We start from the raw sequence: 22,656 nt of genomic DNA, 5'->3' as shown, positions 1-22,656 counted from the left end.
GTATTTAATTAGCTTTCGCTAGTTGTCGCGGATAAGAGTCAGAGGCCTGTCATGGTAGCATCGAAAGCTCCCACGAGGATACATACAACACAACGTGGGCAAGAAACTTAATGACACGGATTACCCAAAGTAAAAAGACAAACTGGATCTGTTGACTTTCAGGATGTGATTGCTTTAAATACGTGGGGTTTAACACCACGTGCATGCATGGGCGCTTAACGAAAGGAACGTCATGTCGTGCTTGGCTTGAAGCGGTGACAATCAAGCAAGGCAGAAGATGCAGGAACCAAGCCGCGCGAGGAATAAAGCCGCAGAACTATACAAGTACATACGTCTTTGGGCACATATTCAGGAACAGGGGTAGCCAGGATGAAACCGGCAGTTCAGCCTGGCGAGCATGCGAGTCATGAACAAAAACGAGCCGAGGCACGTTTTTTGTCATGTCGTACATATCTTGGGCATCTTAAGGATTTGATCTACTATCAGCCACGTTTGATAAGCGTCTGATCTCTTTCTGACATGGGTTAAGATTAGACATGTGGTGTTTTGCAAGTCAGACACTGCATGCATGCACTTGCCGAATAACCCGTAAAACTGTCGACATCACCATGCGCCAAGACGTTCTTGGCTTTAGACTTTCGCTTATGAAAAATCAGCCCCATTTATAAACGTTGAGATGTCAAGCGAATATCCGAACGCAGGTGATAGCTTCTCTCTTTCTGCATAGATCTGCCTGCTATTGTCGTCGATCCAAGCTAAAGAGGGCAGGTCCTTGAATAAAAGACTTGGCATACTACGGAGCTATGGTACAAAGATATGAATTTCTATTCAATTTGGCGTATACATTTGACTATCTAGAAAGCGTTACGTATCGTGTCCGAAGCTGAGAACTTGTGTTTTAGAAAGCAATTTGTTATCTGTTAGTGTATATATCAGAATTGCTCGTGATGAGGCTGAGCTGTTGCTGTATCACAATTTCCGATCAGTGATGTTTGAAGAGCCTCAAAAAAGAACCTCTATTTTTCCGAGCTGTCAGCTTTTCCCCAGGAACAAAGATGCAAACGATCCTGCGATCCTACTCCATATCCCACCCCATATCCTGACTTGACTAGGCTTTTATGCAGCCAAACTACTTATCACAGGCTGATCGTGGAAGGAAAGCAAGTAGGGATAAAGTAGGGATAGAGTAGACATGATATCCAGGATTAGGGACCCTTGGCAAAAAAGACCCGCCTGTTTCGGATGGGTTACTGTGCAAGGGACCAAACCCGCAATATAAACTGGAGAACAGTTTCCAAACACGAACACCTACAGATGATCTCAGAGTCTATACCCAGAAGATTAACTGGTATCATTATGGAACGTGCAATGGCAAGTTTATTAAAGTGCGGAGCTCTGCCTCAGTGCCTCTCTCCTCGGATCCAGAACACACCCACTTTGCCCTCGTTTATTCGGAATGGAGATTGACCCTTTCATCATGGCAGCCTTTGGGCCGCCCCCTGAGGGCATAGACCTGTCGGCCAATAATGAAGCCAAGAACACTGGCGTTGTTCTTATGCTGTTAATCATCTCGGCTGTGTTCCTGGCGGGCAGGATTGCTCTTCGGACAAAACAAACATACGGGTTAAGTGCGGACGACTATGCTATGATAGTGTCGTTCTTATTTGTGTTTGCCGTTGCTGTAATGGTAGTAGTTGGTTAGTACATGGCTCGCTACCTAGGCATGAGTAGTCACTAACTTTAACAGCTGGCCATGATGGCGTTGGGCAACATGTATGGGCTCTTACGATAACTCAACTCTCAGAAGTTGTCAAGGTTCGTTCGGTTATACCTATTGCACAAAACGATTGGTACTAATAGCACCAGCTCTCATACGTATACAGCTTCCTCTTTGCCTCGGCCGTATTTACAACCAAAGTCTCGATTCTCCTCTTTTACAAACGAATATTCAACCGAGGCAGCCTCTCATTCCGAATCGCCTTTTGGTTTGGGACACTCCTAGTTATATCGTATCCAATCATCTTTATCTTTACCATGAGCTTCTGCTGCACACCTATTTCGCACTACTGGACACAGTTCACGGGGTCTCAGGGTTCATGCATCGACGTTGGCCAATTCTTCGTTGCTCTGGCCATCATCAATCTTATCACCAACGTCATTGTGCTTTTGATACCAGTACCAGAGGTACTCAAGCTTCAGATGAGCAGAGAGAAGAAGGCAGGTGTTTTTGGCATCTTGGCACTCGGAGGCTTGTAAGTAACAACGTCCGTCCTGCAATAACTTGGTAGTAACCCCTTCGTCTAGAGTTTGTATTGCTAGTGCCGTCAGAATCCACTATCTGAATGTCTTCTCAAGAGAAATCGACACGACATGGCATATGGGCCCAGTAGCCATTTGGTCCTCTTTCGAACCCTCAATTGGCATAGTATCAGCGTGTCTGCCCAGTTTCAAGTCGCTGCTGAGGTACTTGCGGGGTAAAAACAGCAAGAAATCAAGCTTTGTAACACCGCCGGACTGGGCAATGGGGAATAAACCCAGATTCGATGACGAGATCGCATTGAGGAGTCAGGTTGTGGGAGGCCAAGGGAGTGTACGCAGTACACAGGACAGTGATGCTGATAACAAGCATATTCTTGTCAAGACAGATGTCGAGCAAACCTTCCATCAAGTGCCCTGATAGATTGAGGCGCTGCATATATAATGAAGAGATGAACAGTTCTAAGTCATGCATTTAAGATCAGCACCCATGGAACTTGTTGATGTATCTGATGAATGTCCCAGGCTAAGACTAACAGCATTGGCTCCAAGCTTTGCAGGCACAGACCCAGCTGTTCAGTTACATATCAGCCAGGTGACCAGCTATGTTAAGACAATTTTAGTCCTTTTCAACTGTCACCAACGTATCTTGAGGTGAACCACAATAACTGGAAACTGCTAACCCGACACAACGACTCTAAATAGTATCGGCTTTTCTCTCTCGATCTAGAATAACCAAGAGAGCGGAAAAACAGAAACTATGAATGTTCTATGACATGACATGAAAAGACTAACTGGCTCTCAGAGCTCCAAGACACGCGTTTAAAGCAAGATTAAGCGACTGCGATCTCGGGATGCTTGGGCTAGAGAAAAGTGCAGAGATTAGGTTTCTGAGCAAAGGCTAGTTCGGTAATTGACAAACTATACCAATCAAAACGTCAGCCGCACCGCGACCAATCTTTCCTGGTGTTAAGTCGGGGGTGGGTGAAGCCGTTTGTTTTCGTCATCTTGCATTAGGATGTTGCAACGTGGAAAGTATCGTGCCGCTGATAGATCGGTATTGGGCTATATATCAGCAGCTTACCTCACGACAACTTTATGAGACTCATCAACTTTTAATATTTGACCAAGAACTCACAAATATGGAAGCCCGGGTCAAACAAACCAAGAAAGTACTTCTCGAAGCCGGGAAAAAAGCACAGAAGACCAAGGACAAAGCAAAGGGCGATTTTAAGAAGGACGACATCAAAGATGAAAACCAGGCATTTCAACAATGGGTCGCCATGAATGTGAGTGCAGACTTTTAGGCATTGGGAGCCTGATGGCTGACTGGGGAAATGCCAGTATCCCCAACTCCCTGCTGTGTACCAAGAGTATGAGGCGGCGGATAGCGGTTATATCGGAGCTTTACAAGCTCATAGTGTGAGTGAGGCAATGGAGTGGCAGAAGGAGAAGAGGCGTGTGTACGAGGAGAGGACGCGTGGCGATGACCAGTTTGAGAAGGTGTTTATAATCTTTCTTCCTGAGGAATAAAGGAGTACAAAGAGTCTGGATTCGAAGCCCAGGAATGTAATGGATAAGAGGGATCGGAACAGAAGAATGTGACGCAGCACATTCACAATTAAAACAATGGATGGAGGGTATAATTTATCGCTCGGAATCATGATACAGTTGAAGTCAATCTTTTACAAACGCTCTCTAAGATAAATAATCGCTATGCAAAACACCATGCTCATTTAGTAGACGCTTCTCCCAGCCATGCTTCTTCGATCCATGCTCCTTCTATCGACACTCATAGCCCTCGTGCTTCGCCTGTCTACGTCGGCAACAGACTTCCCGGACGAACTTCCTCTACCTGAATCCACTGACCTCGGCGGCATGATCCTCTTGTTCAAATCAACAGGCCTGGCAGAAGCCAAGCTTCTCCTATCAAGATCCAGAGACCGCACTTCAAAGTCAGGCTCCCTCTCCATTTCTGCAACGCTGTGCTCCCTTCCGATGTGGTTGACCAGGGTATCCGCCGTTGGGCATAGAACATCTTCTTCACGGAAGCGACTGCATAGCACGCAGGCGAACTCTCCTTCAGGCGTGTGGCATTTTATAACGAATCGCGGACTGACATGGAACTCGAGCTCTTCATCAATCTCCCGCTTGTAGCCCTGCTCCGTGATCAGGCGCGTGGCCGTCTTGCCAATGGCCCAGCCATCGTCGTCTTCAACGTCGAGAAAGACATCACAGGCTGGGCAGAGACGGTCGCCACGGGGGGCGAAGCTCGTCGAGAGAGGTCGTTCGGGAATGTATTGTAGATCAAGGGCATAGCGACAGTACAGGGGATCGTCTCCGACCACGGTGGAAGCTCGCTTGGGGGGTGGAAGGGCTTGTAGGGGTGGTGGAATAGGGCCCTCTAGGTCCCCCAGACGCTGTCGCTGTTGTCGCAGAGCACCAAGAGAACCCTCCCGCGCAGCATCAGATGCAGCAACAAGCCTGGCCATATCGGCGCGGTCAAGTTGCCTCCCATTGTACAAGGCATCCTGAAGGACATTAATCACCGTCTGTTGTAGCGCGATGACTTGTGCCTGTAATTTATTCTCGGTCACGACGTCGCCAATGGCGAATCGCTTGCCGTATCTCTGGTATCCATCTTCGAACTCGCGATTGATGAGGGTGCCCGACCGTTGGAATGAGGCTTCGACTTCGTCTCGTATTCTTTGCCTGTCGGAGGAGGCTCGGTCGCGTTCGAGGGAAGCTTGCTCGACTTTGGCCGTGAGCTTTTTAATCTCTTCGTCTTGGGTGGTGTCGCGTTTGGCTTGTATGCGCTTCTCTTTGACACGGTCCCAGAGGCCCATGGATGAGGTAAATGTTCCGACGAGGGTAGAACATAGGGTGGCGATAATAAATGTTTTCTAGCAGAGTCAGCGTCGAATAAATCATGGTGGCGACAGGGCGAGTTACCTTGAGGTTTTTCTCCTCAATCATATTTGCGTAGTTCATCTTGGATGGTTAGTCTAATGTGCAGAGTTGAAGTTGTTCTGTTGCAGCTGCCACTGTCTGTCTATCTGTATTGGGACTATACGTTCGCTGCTTGATGCCCAACGACCCTTGAAGCGTCGTAGATCATCGGAAAGTATGTATATAAGCCTCAAGTCTCAGTCCCTACCAGGGTCGTCTGGGTGCACAATGATGGCATAGTATGCAGAATTGAAGCCGCACACCGCAAATTGATAGGGCATTTGGTTGTAGAGAGCAGCATCTCTCTGCGGCTTTACGTAGCTTGTCATGCCATGCCACAGCCCGAGAATATGTTCGTGACGTCACTAGTAATAAGGTCTGCCAAGTTTTAATACGGGGATTGTGATTCGTGGGTCCAAGACTTGGTGTGCAATGCTTGTTTGTTTCTCAAGACTAAGAGTCTTGTCTTTTCTTGACAGGATAATTTTAGTATAAAACCTTGAATATCGGGAAAAGCCAAGACGGCTTTAGTCTTATCTAAATAAAGTCATTAATTAATTGTAGCCTCATTGCCCCGACAATCATACCACCCTCCATTCAATTCTGTCTCTCCCCATTGCTGATTGTTCCCAACTGGTTTAGCTCAACATCGTCATGCTCATGCCCTTTCGTCGTGCCTCTACTACTTGAAGTGTTGAGAGTCGTACCACACAAATTACCAACATCGTGTATCACCAACTGCTCCTCATCTACATCCTTGATTCGCACAAGAGAGCGATCTACAAATGTCGCAGTTCTGGATCGACTTCTGTTTGTCGATGAATCTTCCCGGGACTTGCCGGCGGCGGCAATGAGTTGGAACAGTTGGCGGATAGGTGCTATAACCGCTACTATGAAACCGACGTTGAGCTCGACAACTGCCCAAATGACAGTCGAATGTAGGTTCCCATCTATAGCAGCGTGAGCACACGATGATACATCAACCAGAGCCAACTTACCTGTTTCACTTGGGTTTGGCACAACCTTAGCCTGTATGATCAACCGTACAAGACTAACCACAGTCAAACTATTTTCATATTAGTGTTGGACGAAAATGAAAGCAAGAGCTTCGACTCACAAGATTCCAATCCCAAACATGCACATGACACGAATCTTCTTATCAGTTCTCAATCCCAGGTTATAAAGCTGGGTCATGGGTAATACAAGCATCCAGACATCAACACAAAAGTCGACGACGCAGTGCGCCAATATGATGATGATAGGTTTCTTGTATTTGTCCATGCTTGCAGCGAGGTCTTCGTGATCCCAAATCAACTCGACGATGCGTCCCACTGTAAGCTGAACGACGAGAAGGATGGTTGTGGCGACGGTGTTGAAGGCGAGTGTTGTCCAAACCATGCGCCTGAACTTCTGACTCGGGAAGATTCTCAAAAAGAAGAGAAGAACAGATGTCTTTGCACAAGCTAGACCAGCTATAAAGAGGATCTGCCAGATAAACATGTTCTGTAAAAAGATGAGCGTTTTAATTCCAAAGACGTTGCAACGCGACGTACCTTGAGCAAAGGGCTGAAATCGTCGGATTGATACAATGTTCTGAGGGATCCAAATCCATCGTCGGTTGCTACAGTGGCCATGTTAGTTGCCGATAATACATGATAGACCTCTGCTTTAGAATGACTTACCGCGAAGAAAGAAGATTGTGCAGGGGACAATGATACACTAACCAAATGTCAGTTGATGTATAAACAGAAATCGCACGAACGACACGGCATACAAAGGTAAGGACAGAAAAGCTGTCGTCGAGTCCCCATGGAGTCGCAATGAATATTTTAGAAACGACCAATAATATTACTGCAGCGAGACTGATGCCGGTCCAAGCAATAACGATAGCTCGATACTTCGGACGGTCGTCTTCTTGAGGAACGTTGCATACTTCGGAGACGAAATCTGCGAACTCTAGACTTGCGTTAGACTTGATAAGTGTAATTGGTCATGGTCGAGGCAAATCATACCGAGTGACTCTCTTATGGTGCATTTCTCTGAGATACAATCCTGAATAGTCTTTTCCATTTCCTTGGCTGCGCACATGGCCTCGATACTCGAATTGGCGATCGCTGGATTGCTCATAACCTGGATGACACATGGTATCTATTTATACCATCACCACGATTAGTAACAGACACTAAGATGGTAGAGGGAAATGCTCAGCAGTGAACTCAGTACTTACAGAGCATTTCGGAATGTCCTCCAGAGATATCGCCGCAGCCAAGTACGACAGAGAGGCTACACAGAGAGAAACGGCCACACGAAGAGAAACCATCGCGATAGCGGCCAATTGCTAAAATATGGTCAAGAATTGTACGTAGAACGGATTAGAGAAAAGAGAAAAGCCGCGGGTAGATTCATTTTCTTAAATACAAACTTGATCAGAACTCACAAATGCCCTTTACGAAACGGACATCGTAAGGAGGGGACAAGTGGACTTAATGCTATATCTACATTGGCCTCTGCTTTCTTTTCTTTTTGCTTTTTCTTCCGAACCGAACTGAGGTGCTGTAGGGTGCATTATCTTGGTAGGGTGCTGGTCGTGGTTACATTCGCCGGGATTTGAACCCTGTGTGGCCAACCGTCGGATGGAATTCTGTTCTTTTTTAGGATAAGCCTGATCATTGGTCTCATCGTAACTGGGTCTCGAAGGATCGTAAATCTATTCCAGGGGTCACTATTACGGACTCTGCAAGCAGCAAGGTCCCGATCCTAACTCTGCAGCTTTGGCAAACGGGGTGGAAAAATATCTATGTATGATGTTGTCGCTACGGAAATCTTCAAAACTTGTTTACAAATCTACAAGGTGTCTGTCAACCCCCGGTTCGTTGTTCTCGTCCATGATGCTGTGGAAAGAGAACAGGCACAAGGTGGACTTTTGTGAATCACAGGGACCGGAGGAACCTATACATCCCCCATTAAAGACTTGCTCATTGGATGATTTCGTTGTATTTGACCATCACTTGCAGATGACACATCGAAGGACTGTCCCACTATAATGAGAATGAAACATGATATGTCTTAGATCCCTATTATTATTACTTGCCTCGCTTTGCCCAAGCTTGCTTTCCCAATGCCTGTTTTGCACCGTTTATGCATGGTATAATAGTAAAATCGACTAGTCACATCGGTAGTTTACTCCATGTAGTTTTGCCATCGACATCGATGCAGCACGATATATTATCGGCCTGTTCCCTCGATTGGGATGCAGCCGTTGAGAACATGATGACTGCCGATGGCCCAACATGGCTAGACAATTCTATTAGAAAATGCCATGTGATCTTTTTGTCGGCAAATATATTATCCTCTCTCTGAAACCAATTTTCCAATTCTGCCTTTTTTCGCAGGTGGAGACTGAAACCCATCGGGCGACCTGTGTATTCGTTGCACCAGTCTTTGTAAGCTTGGTCGAATGCCAGGCGCATTTTGAACTTGAGGCAAGGAAGTTGACGATGGTGAAGATGAATTGATCTCAAAGCATCTTTGTATACCAAGGACACGTCCCGGTCGTCATTCATGTCGAGGTGGACCTGCAACTCCCTCAACGAGGGAAACTCATCCAAAACTCTCATTCTTCCATCGCGCAGCCATTTACGGTATTCCCGAAAGATGCGGATTTTCGTGATGCTTTGCAAATTGATGTGACTGATGGGCGAAGATTCCTTTAGAGGCAAAGGCCTCCTGTCTCCCCTCCTTCCCCAAGAATGCGGCCAGTAAACCTTTCTCCGGAAGACATTATCCGCATATAGAATCTGCGTCGCTTCTCGGTTGATTGCCTTGCATGTTTGTAGAATCTGCGGATGTATCCCGAGGTCCAAATCGTACAATTCCTCAGCCAGAACGCGAAAGCCGCCAGCAGCTGCGGTGGAGCAGAGGACAGGGAGATTTTGAGAGACGAGAAGGTGGCGATAGACGCCAAGACGAAGCTCTCCTGGCAACGACAAGAAAAAAGAAATTCTTGGGCCAGAATTACTGGTGGGATTTATCATGGGAGGGTATAATACGTGGGCCATGGGCTGACCCAGTACTAGCGTCCCGTTATGGGTTGTCAAACGAGATTGAATCTTGTATTTACGGGAGAATTCCGGTTTGCGTTCCGCTTTTGATTGACAAGACTCCAGGGTTAAAGATAAAGAGTTCATGTCTAGACAGATGTCATCCAGATGCGATTTGGTCCATACTCTACATCCTTCTGGAAGAATATATCGAGTTGGTACGTGTAGTTGCAGATGCCCTTGCTCAAAGATGAGGTGAGATTGTTGCTGCATGTTCTTTTTCCTTTGTGGCAAAAGTTCTTGGTGGTAAGATTACAGGAGAAGGTATATGTGATGTATCAATTCGACAGGCCTCTTGTAGTCATGGCGGAAGATCAATCTTCCATCATAGGTATATCGATGACTAACCAGCCGACGGACCCTTGTAGGTTATTTATCCCATTGACACATTCTTATTTGCATTGGAATAGCATGTTCAACACGTCTACAGAGTATCTTATCTTGTTGGTTTATTCTTAAAGTCTATGCAGTATCATCGTATCTAAACAATCATAAATCCCCTCTGCAATGTCCTTAACTCCATCCGTTCCCGCCGATATTTTCATGAGTACCAATTACCTATCCTTTACATTCGTCCTCGTTTTCCGCGTCCGTTGTCACCGTGGCCGCCAGGAGCTCCATGCTTAGTACGAGGTCGGTCGGCCGTGACGTTAAGACCCCGAATACCCTTCAAGCCCATCTTGCCAACAGTGCTCTTTTGCAGAGCTGGGGTTTCGGGAGCTCCGAGACCATGTTGCGCGAACACGTTGCCCTGACGGACGAGCTCCTCCTTGCTCCATTGAAGAGCCTTCATGTGGCTATTGTAGTAGCCCAACCAGGCTTGGTAAACGCGGGACTTTGCGTCGTCTTCCATCTTGGAGGCTTGGTCGACGACGTCCTGGGTAGGCGAAAGGTCGGCCTCACGTTGTTGAAACTGAATCTCCTTGAGGGTGTACTTGGGAAAGAAAGCCTCTACCTCGGAGACAATCAAGATTCCTCGACCATCAGCATCAGCCCGTGCAGTTCGGCCTAGACGGTGGATGTAGCTCTGCTTGTCAGCAGGCAGACCAATTTGGATAACAGTGGTGACACCAGGGAAATCCATTCCTCGAGCGACAACATCAGTAGCTACGAGAATAGCGTTGCGAGCAGTTCGGTAGTCGTTAGTGATTCTCGTTCTCTTGTTCTGCGACATGCGACTGTGTAGAACCGACACGGGGGGCAAACCGGGGGTAGCCTCGAGGATGCTGTAGTAGAAGTCGGCAATCGCGGCAGTAGTCGCAAACAGAATTGCCTTGAAGTCCTGGCCTCGAGTTGCCTCCTCGCGAACAACTCCGACCATGGCGGGCGCCAGGTCGGAAAAGTTAGGGACTTTGACAAGGAACTGAGGGACGCGCTCGTGGGTGTTGACTTCACCCTCGGGGATGGTCGAGATGAACTTGTACTGAGGTGAACACACGAGCTCGGCGACCTGCTTCACATGGGGAGCAATGGTGGCGGAGAAGAGCATGCCTTGGCGGTTGGTGGCGGCCTTGTCGGGAAGTTGATTAACAATTGTGCGAAGGTCCCTGAGGAATCCCATATCAAGAAGACGGTCTGCTTCGTCAAGGACTAGAGTATCAACGTGGCGCATGCAGTATCGGATGTCCTCGCTGGACATGTGGTCCAAAAGACGACCGGGTGTAGCGATGAGAATCTCACAGCCGCCGAGAATGGCTCTCTCTTCGCGATCTTTGTTTGTTCCACCCATGACGCACTGCACGCGATACTGAGGGAGATTCTTCAGAACCTTGGTGGCCTCGGCAGAAATCTGCTGCGCAAGTTCGCGAGTTGGTGAGATGACAAGCAGAGAGATGCCGCTACCCGAACCGCGCTTCTGGTTGATCATGGTCTGCAGGGCGGGTAGAAGGAAAGCCATGGTCTTGCCTGTTCCAGTACGGGCCTGAACGAGGCAGTCATTGCGATGAGGAGGAAGAAGCTCGTCCAGAGTGCTGGCTTGCACAGGGGTCATGTACTCGAACTTCATATCATCTGTGATGGTACGGACGATGACGGGATCAACCTTGTTGTTCTCCAAGAGACTGTCGAATCGACGTGTACTGAAGGCACCTGCTTCGGGGGCAAGAGCGGTGGAAGAAGGGGCAGCATCCTCGGTGTTTAAAGTCTCGGGAGTATCTCGCTGCTGCTCACGTTGAGGTAGGTTCTGGTTTTGGTTCTGACCAGATCTTCCGCCGCGATGAGACTGCGAATGAAGACCTCTTTTGCCACCGCGGCCGCCACGACCAGAGCGACGTTTGTTGCCATCCATGATCAGAGAAGAAAAGGGAGATGTGTGAACTGCTGTGATTGTTTTGAGGGGGAAAAGAGAGAGACGTGGGCTTTGAAGAAGTGTGGTGTTGAGGCGAAGGCGCTGCATGTTGTTTGTTTGTTGAGGGACAGACCGTTTTGATATTGAGAAAAGTCTCTGCTCCTTTGTAGTACAGCGCTAGACCGTTTACGGTAGCGACCTTCATCGCAGGGTCCAGGCGCTAACTTTAGTTGTGGACATCACTACAGGGAGATAAGATAGGGGCGGGGAGCTGTCAGTCCCTGAATTATTCTACCTACTAATGAATTAAAAAAGAAAAAGTAATAAAATTGAAGAATATAAAGAGAAAAGAAAAGAAAGACATAATGGTCATTGCGACAACGAAAAGTCATATCAAATAATGATGGGAACAACCTATACATTGTTCCAAATGGTAGGTACGCTGGTAAATGCACACCTGAAAAACAGGCTGGATTACAGTGCAAATAATTGCAATGGAACACAGGCAAAAGGCAACCTACACATACAAGACAAACAAGCTACAAGTCTCTATTTAAGCTTGTTTTAAAGCCTGGTCATGAATAAATCACTTTTCTCCTTTCCATTCTCATGCTAGAATTAGCCCCGCATAAAGAAATGGAAAATGTGTCCTCTTACGGCAGTAATTCCGTATCCTCTGAGACATTCCCTCCTCTCGCGATGTGACATCGGGGCACGGACTGAGACATATAATAGCTGATATATCGACAACATTTCGCATCATGTCAAACCTCCTTCTCTATACCATTAGTCTGTCTGCAGCATGGCGACCGTTGTCATTATCCCTGGCTCTTTCGCATCACCATCTCTTTACGAACCTCTTGCTAATAGTTTTGCTCGAGATGGCATACAATCCGAGATTGTTGAATTGCCCTCTGTCGGTCGAAAGGAGGGTAGAAACCCTGCTACAATGAGTGACGACGTCGATGAGATTGTTTCTGTCGTGGAGAAACTACTCGATGAGGACAAAGAAGTGATCCTGCTGGCTCATTCATACGGCGGTGTACCCGCTACTCAGTGCCTGGAAACACTCTCACAAAAAGCCCGACAATCCCAGGGAAAGGGGGGCGGCGTCAGCAAGATTATTTATCTTGCCGGAGTTGCACTGCCGGTTGGCGGATCTGTCATATCGTTACTGACAGTCCCAGACTATCTCGTAATCGAGGCAGGTTCACCTTTCTTTAACCATGATACGATTAAACCACCACTGACTTTCCAAGGATGATTACATGACCCTCACACCTGAATCTGCGCCATTCATCTACTCGGATTCACCACCCGAAGAAGCTCTCAAGCTGGCAAAGGAACTGCCCCAGCATTCGACAACCTCATACAAAGATCAGCTTACATACGCCGGGTACAAAGATGCCGAGGTCCACTACATCATCTGTGAACAAGACAAACTCGTTGTCCCAGAGTATCAGTTTGGTATGGTCGAGTTACTCAAAGGTATGACCAATGGGAAAGTCGGAGTTCATAAGATTCAGAGTGGACATACACCGAATCTCACCCAGCCTGACACGCTCGCCGAGATAATTAGGCCGATCGTAGAAAAGGAGTAATAAATCCGCAAGTCTATGTTTTCAATCAGCATCTGCCACCGAAAAATCAGTGAAGCAGCTCACCATATCCTTGATCGTGTTTAGTATGATCTCGGATAAACATGATGTGTTTAACGTTGCGCGCTTATCACAAACTTAATCCAGTTACCCTCAGCCCCCCGGATCAGACTCTCGGTCAAATCAGCCGACTCTGGACCAAGAAAAGTTTATATAAACACAGTTTGCGCTTGTTCCACAAATCAACATTCAAGGCACACAAACCAACTCGCGACTTACTCACCCCACATTATTGATCGCCAAACGGAGCCTTGCGCAAGATCTCATGTCCATGGTTTGCAGCTCCTGGAAGCGAAATAGCCACTGGATATATTAAACATACTTCGGGTCTGATAGTAACAAGGTTGGTGAAAGGAGGCATGTGGTTGCTGAGGGGGTGATAGATCAACAAGCGAATGAATGGGAAGCCCTAATCCGAACTTTGCTTCACATGAGATCTCACATGAGATAAAGACAGATCGCCATTAGATGAAAGTTACTTTGTGTTGCCGATAGTGATGGATAATTATTCATGTATTTTTTTAAAACTAACAACATTAGTGACAGTATTCAACCGCCTGCAGCGTATCAACTCACTGTCGTATTTGAGCCTTTACTCTCTGCTGCATATCACTCACTCACCTACGTAGGTAGGTAGGTACTGTTGTTTGCCTGCCTCATACCTATCGCGATAGTGAAGCATTGTTTGTGAAGGCGCTCCTGCGCGTGACCAACGGAGGCTGTGTGACCTTCCCAACATTAAACGTGATACGGTGAACCTTCTTTCCTCCCGTCATAAAACCACGTCGCGGCCTTCTTCTTTTTCCACAACCAAATCTCTTCCTTCCACATCAATCAGGAACCTTTTGACCTACCCTACCCGAAGACAAATCTGAACCTATATTTACACAGCATTCATTGTAACTTAACCAATATCATCAACATGGACAAGATTGAATTCGACATCTGGAAGCAGGACATGTCCTGGTTCGACAAGTACTTCAAGGGTATTTGCTGGAAACGCAGCACTCCCCAGCGTGTCCTCCGCGGTACATCCCTCGAGCGTGGCGTCATACAGCATCTCCTTATGCCGTCGGCGCACGAGAGGGACAGCAACCCCTGGCCCGAAACACAAGTCGTCGGCATTGAAATATCTCCCGATTCCCATCATGATCACAATTCCGCTATCGGTATCCTCTACGACAGCGCCGATAAAGTCTTCCAGGCTCAACCCACACGCCTCTTCCTTCACGGCTTCTATCTACGCGGCCATGAGCTGGAGCTTTGGATCTTTGATCGCGTACGACTTTACCGTTCAGGAATCGTGCACAACGTGCCATTTGAACAGTTCGAAAACGACTACATGAAAATGAACGATGCGCAACTTGGCCTCAATCCAATGATCTTCTACACCAGCAACAAATCCCAATATGTTGTTATCAAGGGTGATGAGGTGGAAACATGCGACGACAAGATTGAAGCGAACTCGTCATACAAACTTTGGCTGGACAAAGAGCCCATCACACGCCCTCAGGTCATCGTCAGTGATGGACCTACCGTCTACAGAGCAACAGACGACAAAGGCGACGAGGTCATTGTGAAGTTCTCTCTCCGCGACGAGTCAAGCCGAAAGGAGGAGAAGTTCATGAAGCGAGTTACCGAGCTCAACATTTGGGGTGTCAACCAGCTCATCGCCCAACGACGCCTGGAAACAAACAAATATTTGACAGCATGCGTTGTCATCTCTCCAGTCGGTCGTCCTGTCACCAACTACCGAAGTGTCTTTGAGTTGATTACCTGCCTTCGAGATGCCATCAAAGCACACCGAGCTCTGTACTTTGACGCCGAAATTATCCACAGGGACATTTGCCCGGGAAATTTCATGATAAACAAGTCACCTGGAGCCAAAAAAGGCCAGCCTTGTGGGTTTCTTATCGACCTCGACAGTGGCAGGGATCTACGGGTCCCCTTGGAAGGCCCCGTCCCTGATGTGATTGGAACAAAGGCTTTTATGGCTATTGATGTTGCGCGCCACGAAGACGATTTCATCGCCCACACCTACCGACACGATCTTGAATCGTTCTTCTACTGCTTCATGTGGCTCGCGATCGCTGAACATGGGGACATTTCCCCCGACAGTCGAATCTACCTGTGGAACAAAGACAACAGTGGCAACCAGAGAAGCGCCAACCAAAAAATCCAGGATATTTCCGACAAAGAGAGATTCTCAGCCATTGTTTCAGAGTTCGCACCGGTGTTCAAGGGCACTGAAGAGTTGGCGTTTGCGTTGCGCAAGGTTTTGTTCTTCCCTGACAATGGACCTTTTTTCCTGGGGACGAAATCGAGTGTAGAGGAAACAAATGAGTTGTACGATGCGGTGATCAATGCCTTCGATCAGGCGGCATTACGTATGACTTGACTCTACCATAACATCAGGGGATGGCTTGTTCGGATTATGTATCCAGGCTCCGGCAGAATAAAGGGTGAAACTGCAAGTAGACTTGGAACAGAGCCATCATTGGCCAGGCGTTTGTAGCGAAACTCACAGTGTTGCTATCGCAAGTTAGTGGGTTGTGAAAAATTAGACAATGCTTCACGATCGGTTTTTCGATGGGCATAGAAAAAGGAGGAACAACAGTAGGTAATTAGTAATGGAATATCACGCATTTGGTATACATTTTTGTCTTGACACATTGGTACGCCTGTGACCAGCCAGCCATTGCACCGTTCTTCCCATGGGTCTAAACTTAAATTGGAGCCATTTCCAACGTTGACCATAACCGAAAACTAGTTATCTAGTCTATCTAGATACTGCAGACGAAACGGTTGAAATCGCCACACCAATCATACAAGGTCCAATTATTCCTTGGTCATCTTCTTACTCGGGTTCGGTTTCTTTTCCCACAACCCCCTGAACCATGATGTTTCGGTCAGCGCTAGATCGATGTTAGCGGTTCTTAGTCTCTCCACCAAAGGAGGTTCGTATTCGTACTTGGTCTGAAGGATCTGATATTCTTGATAAGCGAGATACCAAACGTGGTTAATGATGATCCATATTTATATCTATTAAAATGTTCAATATGCCTACCTTTAGGAAGCAGAAACTGTGACGCTGTCATCTTCGTTGTCATGATGCTTCGTGAGATCTTGTATGGTGCAGCAGGATTCGTCCTGTTCGCATACACGCTAGAATGGCTCTTTTCCATGTTTGATGACCCGAGAGAACCGAAACGTCTCCAACCTAAAATACCACTTTTTGGACACTTGCTGGGAATGATGAAGTACAGTTCTGGCTACCATGGGATAACCAGGTATGTAAAACAGGCACTACGTCTGGGGGATAGCTATTAATAAACGGGACAGCAAGCAAACAGACCAAGAAATCTACACTGTCGCTATCTTCAACACAAAGCTCTACGTCGCCAAAACAGCCCGCCTCATCCCTCTTATCCAAAGGACCAAAACACTTTCCTTCCGTCCCTTTATGCAAACTGCTGCCAAGCATATGGGCGATGCCAATCCTGCCACGATTGAAGTCTTTGGTAGCGAGTGGGTTGACTCGTTTAGTCATGCGCATAAACATGGTCTTGCCCCAGGTCCCAGTCTTGATGAGCAGAATTTGAGAATGGCAGATCGTGCCTTGATTGACGTAGAGGCGATGCTGCCTGAAGAGAAGAATGGCGTGAGAAAGGTGTCCTTATTAGCGTGGGGTAGATACGCGGTTGTGCAGGCGAGTGCTTGTGGAATTCTGGGCGTGGAGCATCCTTTCCGCGATCCAAAGATTGATGAAGCATTCTGGTAAGTGAAAGATCCAGGTATGCATCACAAATTAAGCCGAAGAGCTAATAGAAACAAGGAAATGGCAAGATTACATGCCTCTCCATCTAATCAACCTCGATATCACCGGAAAAGGCTACGCGGCTCGTAAGATGGTCTTCGACGCCTTCCGAAAATATAACAAGAATATCCCCGTCGATGTATCAGCAGTCTATATGGCTCGTCAACGCACCATGCAAGAAGCAGGCATTGACGAGGATGACATCTGCAAGCAGCAAGCTACCTTTGGAACAGCGGCTTTTGCCAATACAGTTCCCATTATGTTCTGGACCATCTACGAGTTGTTCTCCCGGCCTGAACTTCTTGACCAAGTGCGACGGCAATTAATCGAACAGGCTGTTAGTGGAGACAAAGAGACTGGGTTTGTGGTGGACATTGCAGCGTTGAAAACAAAATGTCCTTTGCTTTTATCTCTTTATCAGGAGACACAACGAACAAGACATATTCATGCGAACATTCGAAAGGTGACGGAAGACACACTCCTGGACGACAAGTATCTGCTTAAAGCTGGCCAATTCGTCATGATGCCTGGCCAACCCGTGCATACGAATCAAGCTACATGGGGAGATTCGGCTGATGTCTTTGATCCATATCGGTTCATGCCAAAAGATGGATCCGACAAAAAATCGATTGTGTCGAGCAGTTTCGTGGCATGGGGCGCGCCTCCGCATTTGTGCCCTGCACGACAGTTCGCCTCAACAGAAATTTTAATCATGCTGGCTCTTCTTTCTATGCGATGCGATATGAACCCTGTTTCGGGTCAATGGGAAAAGAACCCAGCGCTGAACACAGGTGATATGGCCACTATTTATACGCCCAAGAAAGATATTGAGCTTGGGATTAGAAGGAGAGAGGAATGGAATGGGGAGTGGAGTTTAAAGATGGGAGAGAGTAAAACGAGAGTTTCCCTTGCATCTGGTTGAGCAAAAGCGGTTAAGAGTTTCTATTAGAGTTTGGTGATATGCTTTCTTTCCGTTAGTCTTGGCTGGCTGTTGAATGAGTTAATAGACATAGACAGGTTGGATAACAATTTCCGTAAATATATTATTTTAAAGAGAGCATCACGAGACTATTCCTAGCCTGATTATTTTCCTACGAGAAAAATAGTGAGTCATTCCGTAATAAGCGGCAACGTAACTTAACTATCAAGGTTTCTTTTCTAAATGTCTCTATTTCTGACGGCGACATTCGGAATAATCCCTCTTGTTCGGTGACCGATAACTCCGACATCTAGTCCTCATGCTACTTGGATAGCTTCCACAAAAACAACGATCCGAACCTGACTCCAAGATCTTTAGTGAGAAATATTTAGTGCCTTCAAGGCTGAAAATGACCTACTAACTAATATGGCATGTAGTTATTGATTCCATAGATACTGCGCCACTGTTGGTTGCCTCAATTCAGTCACCCACCCTATCACTCGGCACTTTGGAAAGCCAATCCACTTTTCGGGGCTGAGGGGCCTCAAGACTGATGAGGGGTTAGTGATGTGATGCGTGTTCGATTTGCTCATAGGGCTGACTGACTGCCTGCCTTGCCTGGTTTTGTTCAACCGTAAGCACTGAAAGGGTGTCATCACTTGTCCTTCATTTTCAACCTCCAACCTCCAACATCTCTATAACTCTTTCCTTATTCTCACTGTTCGTTTCTCTGTTACTCTACTGTTTCTCCCACATCATTACATCCATCATCTACATCATCTTGACAAGCTTGTTCTGGTGATTTTGTTCTTCCATCCTGATTCCGTCACAACATACTATCAACATGACTATCCACCAGGACCCCGTCCTTCCCAAAATGCGCGACATGTCATTATCAGAATCCACAGACCCTACCCAAAATGGCATCACCAGCCTTGTTGAGAAGAGTGCCCCATCCAAGACAGGTCTCCTCTCGGAAAGTGAGAGCGAGGCATGGCAGAGAGCCATAGAGAAAGTTGTCAGATCCGTCGTGTCGGTCAAGTTCTCACACCCGTATGCCTTCGACACAGAAATTTCAAAGACAAGTGAGGCGACTGGCTTTATTGTTGACGCTGAGCGAGGGTAAGATATCTGTTTTCACTCGAGATTAACAACACACGCTAACTTTTAAAAGTCTTGTCCTAACAAATCGCCATGTCGTTGGTCCTGGACCGTTCTCAGGATATATCGTCTTCAGCAACCAGGAAGAAGTAGAGGTTCATACGATCTATCGCGACCCCATCCATGACTTTGGATTTCTCAAATTCGATGCAAAGGCGGTCAAGTACATGGAACTCACCGCCATGCAACTTCGACCGGATCTTGCAAAAGGTAAGCTCACGACCTCTCTTGAAACATTCATCTAACTTTCCGCAGTTGGGACTGAGATCAAAGTTATTGGTAACGATAGCGGCGAAAAATTGGGTATTCTATCAGGCTTCATTAGCCGCCTGGACAGGAATGCCCCCATCTATGATGGCTATATGGACTTCAACACCTGCTACTACCAAGCTAATGCTTCCGCGTCCGGCGGCTCTTCAGGATCCCCTGTTGTCAATGTAGACGGCCATGGTATTGCTCTTCAAGCCGGTGGTCGGACAGATGGTTCAACCGATTATTTCCTTCCACTTGATGGCCCGCTACGAGCACTAAAGCAGATCCAGAACGGCGACAAAGTGAAAAGAGGAGAAATCCAGACAGTCTTCAAACTCAAGCCCTTTGATGAGTGTCGGAGACTTGGGTTGAGTCCCGAGTGGGAGAGCGTCCTTCGCAAGTCATTTCCAGGAGAAGACAATCTTATCGTCGCGGCTGACGTGCTCCCCGAGGGACCGTCAGACGGCAAACTCAAAGAAGGAGACATCCTAATCAAAATCAACGGGGAACTGATTACACAGTTCCTCCATCTGAACCCTATTTTTGACGAAAATATCGACCAAACAGTTCGCGTTCTCGTCCAAAGGGACGGTGAAGACGTGGAAGAAGATATCACAGTGCAAAATCTCGACGCAATTACTCCAGATCGCTTCGTCACCGTCGGTGCAGCTTGCTTTCACAACATCTCGTACCAAGTTGCCCAGCGCTACGTCCTGCCCTGTCGTGGTGTTTACGTTTGCAAAGCAGGACCCTTTCATCCAACGCATGATAACTACATCATGGTTGACAGCGTCAATCACAAAAAGACACCAAACCTGGACGCTTTTGTGCAGGTCATGAAGGATATTCCTGACAGGGCGCGAGTGGCGATCAAGTACTGGCACGTCTGGGAGCGACATACAGTCCGCACAGCGGTTGTGCCGATTGATAGGCATTGGTTTCGACGAATGAAGATGTTTACAAGGAATGATGACACAGGTGCTTGGGATGTTGATATTCTTGCTGAGCCGTTACCTGCGGTTCAGCCGACTAAGCTGAGTGCCTCATTTGACACGCTTGAGCACATCCCATTGAGAGCAGTAGCGGAGATTGTGAGGAGTTTCGTGAACGTCAAGTTTTCTGCTCCCGTTCTTATCGACGGACAGTCTACTCGTGTCCATCGGGGTATGGGGCTTGTGATTGACGCTGAGCGTGGATTCGTCATTATTTCCAGGACGGTCGTGCCCACAAAGATGTGCGGTATCGAGCTCACCTTTGCAGACTCTGTCCTGATCCCTGGAAAGGTTGTGTTCTTGCACCCTTCTCACCACTATGCCATTATTCAATACGATTCCAGCCTTGTGGACGCACCTGTAAAGAGTGCAAAGTTCAGCACGGAACGTATCTCACAGGGAGCTTCTACCTTCTTTGTTGGACACAACGACAGCGATGAGATGGTTTATGCTTCTACGGCCGTCACAAAGGTCATACCACTGGAACGAGAACCTCCGAACCCGCCTCGAGGAAGACCCATCAATGTTGATAGGATCGACATAGAGACCAGAATTGGTACACATTGCGGTAGTGGTGTCCTTGTTGGTGAAGATGGATCTATCCAAGCTCTGTGGGTTGTGTACGAAATGGAAGACCTCGATGAAGCTTGCTTCGGACTGAGCTCTCAAGCTATTGTTCCAATTGCGGAAAAGCTCAGCCAAGGGGTTGTTCCCAGCTTGAGAAGTCTGTCCGTTGAGCTCGCGGCCGTTACCATCATCGAAGCTCGCGTTATGGGCGTCTCGGAAGAGTGGATCAGTCAAGTGCAAAGCAGGTCATCTGACCGTCGTCTTTTCATGGTGAAGCGAGCATCAAGCGGCTTACCCAACTCCCTTGAAGAAGGCGATATCCTGATCACTCTGGACGGAAAGCTTGTTACGCAGCTTTCTGATATTGATGTGATGTACTGGAAAGACTCTCTTGACGTCGTAGCTGTGCGAAGCGGCGAACAAATTAGCTTCAAGGCCCAGACTGTACTTGAAGATGAGTTTGAGACGTCGCGTGTCGTTAACTTCTGCGGTCTAACAGCTCAGAAGCCGCATCGGACCGTGCGCCAATGCATCAAGAAGTTGCCCAGTGAAGTCTACATCACAAGTTGGTTAGTCGGTTCTCCGTCGAACTTGTACAGCGTTTATGCCACGACCTTCATTACGCATATTGATAACAAGCCGACACCTGATCTTGAGGCCCTGATCAACGCGGTGGCCAATATTCCTGACAAGACTTGTAAGTGTGAACTCTTCAACTGGGCCATGATAATTACTAAATTGTGTACAAATAGACTTCAAGATCAAAATGACAGACTTCTCTGGTACTCCATCAGTTGTTACCATCAAGAAGGACCAGCGATATTTCCCAACTGCAGAGTGGATTCGTGATGAAACCCATGCTGAAGGGTGGAAGAGAATTACTTATGAGAATGGGGAGGTTATACAGGGTGAGGGACTATACGGTATCGCTCTGTAGAGCGATTTCACGAGATGATGACTCAAGACTTGTTGAGATGAATGGCTTGGCGGATGTGTACAATAATTATCTCCCTTCATATATACTACAGATAGAATGTAGATTTTCAACTCTCCGAGCTGTGTCTTGGTGTGCTCTGGTTTGCGTCGCTTCTGACGCAGTCTTGATAGACCCGGAATCTTCAACCAACAATTACAAAAACAGTAAATAACTGCTCGGTCTGGTGGTCTAGTGGTATGATTCTCGCTTAGGGAAAACCCTATAGCATTGCTTGCGAGAGGTCCCGGGTTCAATCCCCGGCCAGACCCTTCCTTTTGCCTCGATTCAGTGAGAAGCTATGTGTCCTTTTTGTCTCAGTTGTGTGGAGTGATGCGTATTTTTGGTGGTTGTGGGTGGCTTGCCGCTAACTCCGAGCCTGACGAGAGGGCGGGGACGCTTTACACAAAAGCCCTAGAATCTTGTGATAGGTGGTTTTACTGCAAGACACCTGAAACCCGAAGGGTATCGAACTATCCTGTTTCATGGTGCGTAATTCCAATATCCTACCTAGTCCGCTATTTCGATGCATTGTATGACTACTTGAAAGCCATATCGTCGTTGGCTCGCTTTCGTGGAGAACTAGTTCGCAGTGCATTCCGTAGCATTGGTGCCAACAATTTTAATATCTGAACTGTAGAGCTGACGAGGTACGCAAAGGTGATGGGACACCCTTCGACAAGCTTCTGTTCAAAATGATGTATATTGAGTCATTCTGTTCGCCA

The 22,656-nt window shown here is 47.3% G+C and overlaps 9 protein-coding genes and 1 non-coding gene across 10 annotated transcripts; 7 read left to right on the top strand and 3 right to left on the bottom strand.

Annotated features, from left to right (window-relative positions):
• Positions 1-1,456: 1,456 nt before the first annotated feature.
• Positions 1,457-2,677, top strand: FPOAC1_005888 (uncharacterized protein; the record flags this gene model as incomplete). Its single annotated transcript, XM_044850400.1, has 4 exons — positions 1,457-1,697; positions 1,748-1,815; positions 1,867-2,252; positions 2,305-2,677. The coding sequence occupies 4 exons, from the start codon at positions 1,457-1,459 to the stop codon at positions 2,675-2,677; spliced, it is 1,068 nt and encodes a 355-aa protein (XP_044709110.1).
• Positions 2,678-3,398: 721 nt separating this feature from the next.
• FPOAC1_005887 (uncharacterized protein) lies at positions 3,399-3,789 on the top strand (the record flags this gene model as incomplete). The annotated part of the gene is made up of 2 exons (XM_044850399.1): positions 3,399-3,545; positions 3,601-3,789. The coding sequence occupies 2 exons, from the start codon at positions 3,399-3,401 to the stop codon at positions 3,787-3,789; spliced, it is 336 nt and encodes a 111-aa protein (XP_044709109.1).
• A 203-nt stretch (positions 3,790-3,992) lies between these two features.
• FPOAC1_005886 (uncharacterized protein) lies at positions 3,993-7,332 on the bottom strand (the record flags this gene model as incomplete). The annotated part of the gene is made up of 9 exons (XM_044850398.1): positions 3,993-5,159; positions 5,209-5,247; positions 5,929-6,155; positions 6,204-6,271; positions 6,323-6,708; positions 6,759-6,826; positions 6,888-6,924; positions 6,980-7,161; positions 7,218-7,332. 9 exons carry the CDS (start codon positions 7,330-7,332, stop codon positions 3,993-3,995), a joined length of 2,289 nt encoding a protein of 762 aa, XP_044709108.1.
• Positions 7,333-8,372: 1,040 nt separating this feature from the next.
• Positions 8,373-9,239, bottom strand: FPOAC1_005885 (uncharacterized protein; the record flags this gene model as incomplete). Its single annotated transcript, XM_044850397.1, has 1 exon — positions 8,373-9,239. The coding sequence occupies one exon, from the start codon at positions 9,237-9,239 to the stop codon at positions 8,373-8,375; it is 867 nt and encodes a 288-aa protein (XP_044709107.1).
• Positions 9,240-9,870: 631 nt separating this feature from the next.
• Positions 9,871-11,700, bottom strand: FPOAC1_005884 (uncharacterized protein; the record flags this gene model as incomplete). The annotated part of the gene is made up of 1 exon (XM_044850396.1): positions 9,871-11,700. One exon carries the CDS (start codon positions 11,698-11,700, stop codon positions 9,871-9,873), a length of 1,830 nt encoding a protein of 609 aa, XP_044709106.1.
• Positions 11,701-12,394: 694 nt separating this feature from the next.
• FPOAC1_005883 (uncharacterized protein) lies at positions 12,395-13,150 on the top strand (the record flags this gene model as incomplete). Its single annotated transcript, XM_044850395.1, has 3 exons — positions 12,395-12,787; positions 12,852-13,080; positions 13,146-13,150. The coding sequence occupies 3 exons, from the start codon at positions 12,395-12,397 to the stop codon at positions 13,148-13,150; spliced, it is 627 nt and encodes a 208-aa protein (XP_044709105.1).
• Positions 13,151-14,172: 1,022 nt separating this feature from the next.
• Positions 14,173-15,648, top strand: FPOAC1_005882 (uncharacterized protein; the record flags this gene model as incomplete). Its single annotated transcript, XM_044850394.1, has 1 exon — positions 14,173-15,648. The coding sequence occupies one exon, from the start codon at positions 14,173-14,175 to the stop codon at positions 15,646-15,648; it is 1,476 nt and encodes a 491-aa protein (XP_044709104.1).
• Positions 15,649-16,358: 710 nt separating this feature from the next.
• Positions 16,359-17,989, top strand: FPOAC1_005881 (uncharacterized protein; the record flags this gene model as incomplete). The annotated part of the gene is made up of 3 exons (XM_044850393.1): positions 16,359-16,540; positions 16,593-17,027; positions 17,086-17,989. 3 exons carry the CDS (start codon positions 16,359-16,361, stop codon positions 17,987-17,989), a joined length of 1,521 nt encoding a protein of 506 aa, XP_044709103.1.
• An 841-nt stretch (positions 17,990-18,830) lies between these two features.
• Positions 18,831-21,895, top strand: FPOAC1_005880 (uncharacterized protein; the record flags this gene model as incomplete). Its single annotated transcript, XM_044850392.1, has 4 exons — positions 18,831-19,108; positions 19,161-19,357; positions 19,403-21,655; positions 21,711-21,895. The coding sequence occupies 4 exons, from the start codon at positions 18,831-18,833 to the stop codon at positions 21,893-21,895; spliced, it is 2,913 nt and encodes a 970-aa protein (XP_044709102.1).
• A 217-nt stretch (positions 21,896-22,112) lies between these two features.
• Positions 22,113-22,203, top strand: FPOAC1_005879. The gene has a single exon. It is a non-coding gene; the product is annotated as a tRNA-Pro (tRNA).
• Positions 22,204-22,656: the final 453 nt, after the last annotated feature.

The sequence above is a fragment of the Fusarium poae genome, chromosome 2 (genome assembly GCF_019609905.1).
Source record: "Fusarium poae strain DAOMC 252244 chromosome 2, whole genome shotgun sequence".
In the NCBI taxonomy this organism is placed as follows: Eukaryota; Fungi; Ascomycota; class Sordariomycetes; order Hypocreales; family Nectriaceae; genus Fusarium; species Fusarium poae.
The sequence above is the reverse complement of the archived record's forward strand: the minus strand, read 5'-3'. Positions and strand labels throughout refer to the sequence as shown.